Here is an 11405-nt window from a genome sequence, read left to right on the forward strand (position 1 = left end):
GGGGACCAGTATAGATGGGGGACCAGTATAGATGGGGGACCAGTATAGAGGGGGGACCAGTATAGATGGGGGACCAGTATATAGGTGGGGGACCAGTATAGGTGGGGGACCAGTATAGGTGGGGGACCAGTATAGGTGGGGGACCAGTATAGGTGGGGGACCAGTATAGGTGGGGACCAGTATAGGTGGGGGACCAGTATAGGTGGGGGACCAGTATAGGTGGTGGGGACCAGTATAGGTGGGGGACCAGTAGTATAGGTGGGGGACCAGTATAGGTGGGGGACCAGTATAGGTGGGGGACCAGTATAGGTGGGGGACCAGTATAGGTGGGGGACCAGTAGTAGGGGGGACCAGTATAGGTGGGGGACCAGTATAGGTGGGGGACCAGTATAGGTGGGGGACCAGTATAGGTGGGGGACCAGTATAGAAGGGGGGGGATAGGTGGGGGACCAGTATAGGTGGGGGGACCAGTATAGGTGGGGGACCAGTATAGGTGGGGGGGTATAGGTGGGGGACCAGTATAGGTAGTATAGGTGGGGGACCAGTATAGGTGGGGGGTATAGGTGGGGGGTATAGGTGGGGGACCAGTATAGATGGGGGACCAGTATATATGGGGGACCAGTATAGGTGGGGGACCAGTATATAGGATGGGGGACCAGTATAGGTGGGGGACCAGTATAGTGGGGGACCAGTATAGGTGGGGGACCAGTATATATGGGGGACCAGTATATGGGGGACCATATGGGGGACCAGTATAGATGGGGGACCAGTATAGGTGGGGGACCAGTATAGGTGGGGGACATATATGTGGGACCAGTACAGGTGGGGGACCAGTATATATGGGGGACCAGTATAGATGGGGGACCAGTATAGATGGGGGACCAGTATAGGTGGGGGACCAGTATAGGTGGGGGACCAGTATAGATGGGGGACAGTATAGTATAGATGGGGGACCAGTATAGATGGGGGACCAGTATAGATGGGGGACCAGTATAGGTGGGGGACCAGTATAGATGGGGGACCAGTATAGGTGGGGGACCAGTATAGATGGGGGACCAGTATAGATGGGGGACCAGTATAGATGGGGGACCAGTATAGATGGGGGACCAGTATAGGTGGGGGACCAGTATAGATGGGGGACCAGTATAGGTGGGGGACCAGTATAGATGGGGGACCAGTATAGGTGGGGGACCAGTATATATATAGATGGGGGACCAGTATAGATGGGGGACCAGTATAGATGGGGGACCAGTATAGGTGGGGGACCAGTATAGATGGGGGACCAGTATAGGTGGGGGACCAGTATAGATGGAGGACCAGTATAGGTGGGGGGGACCAGTATATATATAGATGGGGGACCAGTATAGATGGGGGACCAGTATAGATGGGGGACCGGTATAGGTGGGGTGGGGTAGGTGGGGGACCGGTAGGTGGGGGACCGGTGTAGGGGTGGGGGACCGGTATAGGTGGGGGACCGGTGTAGGTGGGGGACCGGTGTAGGTGGGGGACCGGTGTAGGTGGGGGACCGGTATAGGTGTGGGGGACCGGTGTAGGTGGGGGACCAGTATAGATGGGGGGGGACCAGTATAGGTGGGGGACCGGTATAGACGTCAGTTCCGGTGGGGGAGCGTGGGGGGCAACATGGCGCCCGGCGGAAAAATCAACCGACCCCGAACCGTGAGTGAGAAGAGAAGAGGGAGGAGGGTGAGTAGAGGGGGGAGGTAGGGGGCGAAGGGGAGAGAGAAGGACGGGGAGGGGGGGAAGAGAGGGAGGGGGAGGAGGGGGAGGGGGGGGGGAGAGAGGGTGATGAGGAGGGGAGGGGGTGAGAGGGAGGGGTAGGAAGGGGGGGGAGAGGGGGTGAGGGTGAGGGGGGAAGAGAGAGAGGAGGAGGGAGGAGGAGAGAAAAGAAAATGAAATGAAATGAAATGAAATGAAATGAAATGATTCAATTTATTGTCATTGTCAGTGTACAGTGTACAGTACACCGACAACGAAATGCATTTTTAGCATCTCCCTTGAAAGGGAGACACAGGGCGCCTGCCGCCGTAACATTCACCCCTTACAGGCAAAGGTGGGTGAAGTGTCTTGCCCAAGGACAAAAACGACAGTATGCACTCCCAAGCGGGATTTGAACCGGCTACCTTCCGGTCACCAGCCGAACTCTTAGCCCATTGTGCTATCTGTCGAGAGAGGGAAGGAGGAGGGAGGGGATAAGAGAGAAGATAGAGAGAGAGAGAGAGGGAGGGGGGGGGGGAGGGGAGAGGGGGTAAGTAGGGGGGGAGGGGGGGAGGAGGGGGGGAGGGCGAAGGGAGGGAGGGGGTGAGGGGAAGGGGGTAGGAGAGAGAGGAGGAGAGAGGTGGGGGAGAGAGGAGGGGGACGGGGAGGGAGGGTGAGGGGGGGGAGGGGAGGGGGGGGGAGAGAGGAACAGGGGGTGAGGGGACGGCACGCGTGGATAATGCAGCCATGTGTGTGAGTCCATCACTGATCATCCTATCACCAACCAGAGAGCGGTGATGATGTGACCTCATTGGAGACGGCTGGACTAACCTTATTGGGCTTGAGCTTGCACTAAACGTTATTCCCTGCGTCTGTACGTAGAAAGATAGAAAATAGGTGCAGGAGGAGGCCATTCGGCCCTTCGAGCCTACACCGCCATTCAATATGATCATCCAACTCAGTATCCTGTACCTGCCTTCTCTCCATACCCCCTGATTCCTTTAGCCATGGTACACCAGTCATTGAAAGTAGGCATGCAGGTGCAGCAGGCAGTGAAGAAAGCGAATGGTATGTTGGCTTTCATCACAAAAGGATTTGAGTATAGGAGCAGGGAGGTTCTACTGCAGTTGTACAGGGTCTTGGTGAGACCACACCTGGAGTATTGCGTACAGTTTTGGTCTCCAAATCTGAGGAAGGACATTATTGCCATAGAGGGAGTGCAGAGAAGGTTCACCAGACTGATTCCTGGGATGTCAGGACTGTCTTATGAAGAAAGACTGGATAGACTTGGTTTATACTCATTAGAATTTAGAAGATTGAGGGGGGATCTTATAGAAACTTACAAAATTCTTAAGGGGTTGGACAGGCTAGATGCAGGAAGATTGCTCCCGATGTTGGGGAAGTCCAGGACAAGGGGTCACAGTTTAAGGATAAGGGGGAAATCTTTTAGGACCGAGATAAGAAAAGCATTTTTTACACAGAGGAGTGGTGAATCTGTGGAATTCTCTGCCACAGAAGGTAGTTGAGGCCACATAGTTCATTAGCTATATTTAAGAGGGAGTTAGATGTGGCCCTTGTGGCTAAAGGGATCAGAGGGTATGGAGAGAAGGCAGGTACAGGATACTGAGTTGGATGATCAGCCATGATCATATTGAATGGTGCAGGCTCGAAGGGCCGAATGGCCTCCTCCTGCACCTAATTTCTATGTTTCTAAGTCTACTCTGCCATTCAATCATGGCTGATCTATCTCTCCCTTCTAACCCCATTCTCCTGCCTTCTCCCCATCACCTCTTGACACCCGTACTAATCAAGAATCTATCTCTGCCTTAAACATATCCACTGACTTGGCCTCTACAGCCTTCTGTGGCAAAGAGTTCCACAGATTCACCACCCTCTGATTAAAGAAATCCCTCCTCATCTCCTTCCGAAAAGAACGTCCTTTAATTCTCTGGCTGTGCCCTCTAGTCCTAGACTCTCCCACTCGACTGGAGAACTGGCATCCAGTGGGACTGGTGGGAATTTTCTGCTGGGATCTGGGATAGGCTTGATGGGCTGAATGGCTTTTATTTGCAGCCTAGTACAGTGTGAGTGACATGAGGCTGATGGGCAATGTTTGCCCGACTTCATTCAGTCTTAACTCCTCTTCCTTTTGCCTTTCCAGGAACTACAGAGAAATCATTTGAAGAGGAGAAGAGTTGCCAGGAAGGGGAAGGGGAAGAAGCGCATTGTAGGTGCGGTGATTGACGAAGGTCTAATCACCATCCATCACCTGAAGAAGCGAAGGTGAGGGAGGTTGGCAACAGGCTGGGCTTGCTGTGTCCCGTCTGTGGGACTGTTTGCTGGCGTTTGCCGTCCCCATGTGATGAGGCTCTGTGGTCCACTCCCCTGTGGCTAACCAAATGTTTATTAGAAGCAGTGTACAAAAATATAAGCAGTGGCATATGACATAATACAGTTACTGTACAGCTTCGATTTTAATTTTTAGCTAAAATTGTAGGTGGGGCATGTTGGTCGGCATGGAGGAGTTGTATTGTATTGTATTGTATATCTTTATTGTCATTTCCTGAGTATTCACATACCCAGAGGAAACAAAAAAACGTTGCTCAACCAGTGTCCATTCAGTGTGCAGTGAAAAATAAATAGAAATAAAAATACATATATCATGAACAAATTTAACACTCTACTAAACATCAACAGGCGTTCCGATCGGCAGCGGCACAACAGTGGCTCTGCTGCAGTGTGTCCAGGTTGGTGGTTGGTGCGCGATACTTTGGCAGGGGGCAAAGTCCGTTTATCAGTCTTATAGCCTGCGGGAAGAAGCTGAGGAGCATCCTGCTGGTTTTGCAGCTAATGCTCCTGTACCTCTTCCCAGATGGCAGAATGGAGAATATGTGATGCGATGGGTGGTAGGGGTCTTTGATGATGGAGATGGCTCTGCTGATACATCTCTTCCTGTATATGTCCAGCAGGAAGGGGAGTGGAGCACCAATAATCCTGCTGGCGGTCTTCACAATCCTGTCTAGTTGGGCCGAAGGGCCTGTTGCTGTGCTGTGCTGTAGTCTGTGTTTCGGCCTGATTGTACAAGGTTGTTGTATAAGATTCGCTCCCTCCCTCCCTGCTGGAGTGTGAGGCTGAGATTCACCGTCTGTGATGGTTATTTCTCCTTTGCAGCTCCAACCAGAGAGCAAATATCACACTGTCTGGGAAGAAGAAGAGGAAGTTGCAGAAACAGCTGCAGCACAGTCTGAGGGAACGATCAGCCATGGATGGTACGGTACCAACAGCCTGAACCTGGCACTCAATACCTCCACAGAGTGGGGGAGAGGGGGGTGGAAGGTTGGGGGGGGGGGGGGGGGGAGGAGGGAGAGTGCTCCATCACTAGTATTCATTAAAATCTGTCAACCATTCCATCTTGTGCCCGTGTTTCTTGTTCTGCCCATATAACCATATAACAATTACAGCACGGAAACAGGCCATCTCGACCTTTCTAGTCCGTGCCGAACAACATAATCTCCCCTAGTCCCATCTACCTGCCCTCAGACCATAACCCTCCATTCCTTTCCCGTCCATATGCCTATCCAATTTATTTTTAAATGATAAAATCGAACCTGCCTCCACCACCTTCACTGGAAGCTCATTCCACACAGCTACCACTCTCTGAGTAAAGAAGTTCCCCCTCATGTTACCCCTAAACTTCAGTCCCTTAATTCTCAAATCATGTCCCCTTGTTTGAATCTTCCTTACTCAATGGAAAAGGCTTATCCATGTCAACTCTGTCTATCCCTCTCATCATTTTAAAAACCTCTATCAAGTCCCCCCCTTAACCTTCTGTGCTCCAGAGAATAAAGACCGTGTTCCATGTTTTGCCCGTGTTCCATGTTTTGCCCGTGTTCCATGTTTTGCCCGTGTTCCATGTTTTGCCCGTGTTCCATGTTTTGCCCGTGTTCCATGTTTTGCCCGTGTTTCTGTCTTCACCCTTGCAGTTGCCCCGGGGCCTGGGCGAGTGGTTGGAGCGTCGGTGACGAGTGACGGAGGGACAGAGCAGAACGTGGAAATGATTCAGTAGCCCACGTGAGAACGCTGTTACAGGACGGGGAACAGCACGCACCTCCCCTCCCCTCCCCTCCCCCACCTCTCCCCCACCCCCCCAGCCCCCCTCCCTACCACTCTCCCCCCACCTCCCAGCCCCCCTCCCTACCACTCTCCCCACCTCCCAGCCCCCCTCCCCCCCTCCCCTCCCCGCCCCTCCCCTCCCCCGCCAGACTGAGCCATGTTGTGGCCGCCCCCACTGTACGCTGTAAATAAAGAGAATGTTATGGATGGTGAGGCAGTCGTGGTCTTTCACCCGCTGGCGTGACACATCCCTGCAGCCGTACGGGCATCACCGACACGCCAGTCACACAATACTCACGGTTCTCATGAACCTACGCTGCACTGCCTCAAGCACAAGGATGTCCTTCCTCAAATTAGGAGACCAAAACTGTACATAATACTCCAGATGTGGTGGTCTCACCAACGCCCTATACAACTGCAGAAGAACCTCTCTACTCCTATACTGAAATCCTCTTGTTATGAAGGCCAACATTCCATTAGCTTTCTTCACTGCCTGCTGTACCTGCACGCCAACTTTCAATGACCGGTGTACAAGGACGCCCAGGTCTCTCTGCACCTCCCCCTTGCCTAACCTAACCCAATTGAGATAATAATCTGCCCCCTTGTTTTGGCCGACAAAGTGGATAACCTCTCATTTATCTATATTATACTGCATCTGCCCACACACTCAACATGTCCAGGTCACCCTGCAACCTCCTAACATCCTCTTCACAGTTCACACGGTCACCCAGCTTTGTGTCATCTGCAAACCTGCTAGTGTTGCTCCTAATTCCCTCTTCCAAATCATTAATATATATGGTAAACAGTTGCGGCCCCAACACCGAGCCTTGCGGCACTCCACTCGCCACTGCCTGCCATTCTGAAAAGGACCCGTTCACTCCTACTCTTTGCCTCCGTCCTGCCAACCAATTTTCTTTCCATGCCAACACCCTACCCCAATACCATGTGCTCTAATTTTAGTCACCAGTCTCCCGTGCGGGACCTTATCAAAGGCTTTCTGAAAGTCTAGATGCACTAAATCCACTGGCACCCCTTCATCCATTTTACTTGTTACATCCTCAAAAAATTCCAGAAAATTAGTCAAGCATGATTTCCCTTTGATAAATCCATGTTGACTTGGACTAATCCTTTTACTGCTATCCAAATGCCCCATTATTGCCTCTTTAATAATTGACTCCAGCATCTTTCCCACCACCGAAGTCAGGCTAACTGGTCTGTAATTCCCCGTTTTCTCTCTCGATCCTTTCTTGAACAGTGGGATAACATTAGCTATCCTCCAATCCCCAGGAACTGATAAATTGAGTTGGATTAGCTGCCTGACCTGCTGAGTTACTCCAGCATTCTGTGTCTTTCCCTGGTAGACCAGCATCTGCAGTTCCTTGTTTCTGCATCTGTTATGCTTTCCCCTCTTTGCCTTCTCCCACTCCGCTTATTCATGGGGGAATTCCAACCATGGGGGAATTTTGAATGGTTCTACTTTTGATTCATTATTTCTCATCTACTTTTACTAAATTTGGTAAATTTAATTTCACTTAATTCTTAGTTAATCATTGCTTTTTCCACAACTGCTAAATATAAATAAATTAGATCCAGTACATTAAATGCTGTTTTATTCCAGTTCAGCTTTATGCCTAAAGCTAGCTCCACTCTCAACATCTCTCTGGTTTTGCTTGATGTGGAATGATTTTTATAGAAACATAGAAACATAGAAATTAGGTGCAGGAGTAGGCCATTCGGCCCTTCGAGCCTACACCGCCATTCAATATGATCATGGCTGATCATCCAACTCAGTATCCTGTACCTGCCTTCTCTCCATACCCCCTGATCCCTTTAGCCACAAGGGCCACATCTAACTCCCTCTTAAACATAGCCAATGAACTGGCCTCAACTACCCTCTGTGGCAGAGAGTTCCAGAGATTCACCACTCTCTGTGAAAAAAGTTCTTCTCATCTCGGTTTTAAAGGATTTCCCCCTTATCCTTAAGCTGTGACCCCTTGTCCTGGACTTCCCCAACATCGGGAGCAATCTTCCTGCATCTAGCCTGTGCAACCCCTTAAGAATTTTGTAAGTTTCTATAAGATCCCCTCAATCTCCTAAATTCTAGAGAGTATAAACCAAGTCTATCCAGTCTTTCTTCATAAGACAGTCCTGACATCCCAGGAATCAGTCTGGTGAACCTTCTCTGCACTCCCTCTATGGCAATAATGTCCTTCCTCAGATTTGGAGACCAAAACTGTACGTAATACTCCAGGTGTGGTCTCACCAAGACCCTGTACAACTGCAGTAGAACCTCCCTGCTCCTATACTCAAATCCTTTTGCAATGAATGCTAACATACCATTCGCTTTCTTCACTGCATGCCTACCTTCAATGACTGGTGTACCATGACACCCAGGTCTCGCTGCATCTCCCCCTTTCCCAATCGGCCACCATTTAGATAATAGTCTGCTTTCCTGTTTATAAACCCTTTTATTGTAATTCAGGAACTCTTCCTCCATTCAGTTTCTTTACTGTCCTCAATATTGTCCCAGTGGTTGGAAATGCCCCAACATTACACTTTGTTATTTTCATACTTTGTACCTATATATTTGTTCCTGATTCCTGGGATGGCAGGACTTTCATATGAAGAAAGACTGGATAGACTCGGCTTGTACTCGCTAGAATTTAGAAGATTGAGGGGGGATCTTATAGAAACGTACAAAATTCTTAACGGGTTGGACAGGCTAGATGCAGGGAGATTGCTCCCGATGTTGGGGAAGTGCAGAACAAGGGGTCACAGTTTAAGGATAAGGGGGAAATCTTTTTGGACCGAGATGAGAAAAACATTTTTCACACAGAGAGTGATGAATCTGTGGAATTCTCTGCCACAGAAGGTAGTTGAGGCCACAGTTCATTGGCTATATTTAAGAGGGAGTTAGATGTGGCTCAAGGGATCAGGGGGTATGGAGAGAAGGCAGGTACAGGATACTGAGTTGGATGACCAGCCATGATCATATTGAATGGCGGTGCAGGCTCGAAGGGCCGAATGGCCTCTACTCCTGCTCCTATTTTCTATGTTTCTCTGTTTATATATACCAATACCTGCATCAACCAGATGCATTCCAGATTCCAAACATTGAATCTCCTCTAAACTTCCCCATACCCTAAATGATGGGATAGGCGTGAGTGGTCTGGTGACCTATTCCGATTTTGTTGTGTGTGGTACTCAAAATGTCATTCAAGAATGCAACAAAAACACTTGAAAAAGTGCAGCTTGAAACTATATGTGAAATCACCGGAAAGGGTTGCTTATTGAACCTCAACCACATAAATCTTCCACTTTGTCCAACAGCCACATTAAGTAGGTCATGTAAGCAACTGGTTATGCTATAAATGTCAGCTCCCAGATAAAATAAAACATATGCAGGCAAGAAGAATAGCACAAAGCACAATGATCAGATCTTGGGACATGAAGCAAGCTATAAATTCCTCAGAGTACATATCTCGGAAGATTTGTCCTGGTCCCTCAACACCTCCAAGCTGATCAAAAAGGCACAGCAGCGCCTTTACTTCCTGAGGAGGCTCAAGAAAGCCCACCTGTCCCCCCGGATCCTGACCAACATATCCCGCTGCACCATCGGGAGCATCCTGACCACCTGCTTCACGGTATAGAAACATAGAAACATAGAAATTAGGTGCAGGAGTAGGCCATTCGGCCCTTCGAGCCTGCACCGCCATTCAATATGATCATGGCTGATCATCTAACTCAGTATCCCGTACCTGCCTTCTCTCCATACCCCCTGATCCCCTTAGCCACAAGTGCCACATCTAACTCCCTCTTAAATATAGCCAATGAACTGGCCTCAACTACCCTCTGTGGCAGAGAGTTCCAGAGATTCACCACTCTCTGTGTGAAAAAAGTTCTCCTCATCTCGGTTTTAAAGGATTTCCCCCTTATCCTTAAGCTGTGACCCCTTGTCCTGGACTTCCCCAACATCGGGAACAATCTTCCTGCATCTAGCCTGTCCAACCTCTTTAAGAATTTTGTAAGTTTCTATAAGATCCCCTCTCAATCTCCTAAATTCTAGCGAGTATAAACCAAGTCTATCCAGTCTTTCTTCATAAGACAGTCCTGACATCCCAGGAATCAGTCTGGTATCATATGGTACAGCAGCTGCACTGCTGCGGACAGGAAGGCACTACAACGGGTGGTGAAAACCGCGCAGCACATCATCGGTGCCCCGCTCCCTGCCATGGATGCCCTCCACTGAAAACGGTGTCTGAGACGGGCTGGGAAGATCATCAAAGACCCCTCACACCCCAACCATGGACTGTTTGCCCTCCTCCCATCAGGGAGGCGGTACAGGAGCCTCAGGTCACGTACTAGTAGGATGAGGAACAGCTTCTACAACAATACAATCACACTGCTGAACTCGGAGTCCCGCCGATAGATTTCTCCGGTCCCTCCGTCCCCATTGTTTAATTATTCTGTATTTTTTGATTATTCTGTATCTTCTCTCTTTCTATTTTTTACATTTCTTTATGCACAACTACTACGGACTGACGCAAAACTGCATTTCGTTGTACTCATACTTGTATTTGTGCCATGACATTAAAGTTGAATTGAATTGAATTGAAAAAAGATTTTCATTGCGAGTGCATTGTGTATAAACTCATCTCAACTTGACGAGGTGTAGGTGGCAAAAGAACAGGAGGTAATAGAGGCAGTTTGGGTCGACCCCCCCATCACAGCCCCCAGCAACCAGATCACATCCACTGAAGTTAGTAATGCCTGCTGCAGGGAGCACTTTGCACAATTCTTGCAATACTTTAGATTATTGTCACGTGCACTGAGATATAGTGAAAAGTTTAGTGTTGTGTGGTTTCCTGTTAGACTGTTGCATGATTACAATATACGATGACTTTCACTCTGGTAAACAATAGGGCCAACTCACCATTGTTACCACAGTTGGATAACTCCTTTGTAGAAGGCAGTCACTATTATAATAATGTCTCTATGATCTCATGGTAACCTGTCTTCATTCAAAGCAACATCTTGAATTTGCTCTGGAACTTTGCAGCCATGAGCTTGACCTTCAGCAAGGAGTTTGTGTTTCAGAGTCTTCGTGTTTGCAGCAGGATGGAATTTTCCGTGTCTTGTGGGCAGAGGTGGCAACAAGTTTTGTGGCAGATTGTACACCATGGAAACATGCCTGCCTTCATTGGTGGGTGGGCGATGGAAAATGTTAACTTGCTGGGTGTTAACATGGTTGTTGAGCTGTTCTCTGTACTGTACACTGACAATGACAATTAAAATTGAATTTGAATCTGAATCTGGGGTTCTGGAGGCAGTAAATCGGACTCGCATTAAACGTTATTCCCTTTATCCGATATCTGTACACGGTGAATGACTGGATAGCAAGGGTTTTCATTGTACCTCAGTACATGAGACTAAGAAAGTAAAGGAAACTAGATGAGTGTGAGTATGAAGGGCTGGCACATGTAACTGGGTCCTGAACTTCCTATCGCAACGGCAGCAGACAGTCAGGGTGGGCAGTAGGACATCAAACACCATAGCCGTGAGCACTGGCTCGCCCC

At 49.1% G+C, this 11405-nt stretch overlaps 1 protein-coding gene across 1 annotated transcript; it reads left to right on the forward strand.

Annotated features, from left to right (window-relative positions):
* Positions 1 to 1599: 1599 nt before the first annotated feature.
* On the forward strand, positions 1600 to 6214 carry cunh11orf98 (chromosome unknown C11orf98 homolog). Its single transcript, XM_055665113.1, has 4 exons — positions 1600 to 1677; positions 3878 to 3999; positions 4888 to 4985; positions 5700 to 6214. Exons 1-4 carry the CDS (start codon positions 1642 to 1644, stop codon positions 5780 to 5782), a joined length of 339 nt encoding a protein of 112 aa, XP_055521088.1. The 5' UTR covers positions 1600 to 1641; the 3' UTR covers positions 5783 to 6214.
* The last annotated feature ends 5191 nt before the right edge of the window (positions 6215 to 11405 follow it).

The sequence above is a fragment of the Leucoraja erinacea genome, unplaced genomic scaffold (assembly GCF_028641065.1).
Source record: "Leucoraja erinacea ecotype New England unplaced genomic scaffold, Leri_hhj_1 Leri_107S, whole genome shotgun sequence".
Taxonomy (NCBI): Eukaryota; Metazoa; Chordata; class Chondrichthyes; order Rajiformes; family Rajidae; genus Leucoraja; species Leucoraja erinaceus.

What these genes read in the sequence shown, in the direction of transcription:
- cunh11orf98 (XM_055665113.1), top strand. Translation starts at nt 1,642, where the DNA reads ATGGCGCCCGGCGGAAAAATCAACCGACCCCGAACC. An exon ending in AAATCAACCGACCCCGAACC is followed by an intron (nt 1,678 to 3,877) that starts GTGAGTGAGAAG and finishes TTGCCTTTCCAG; the next exon opens with GAACTACAGAGAAATCATTT. An exon ending in GGAACGATCAGCCATGGATG is followed by an intron (nt 4,986 to 5,699) that starts GTACGGTACCAA and finishes TCACCCTTGCAG; the next exon opens with TTGCCCCGGGGCCTGGGCGA.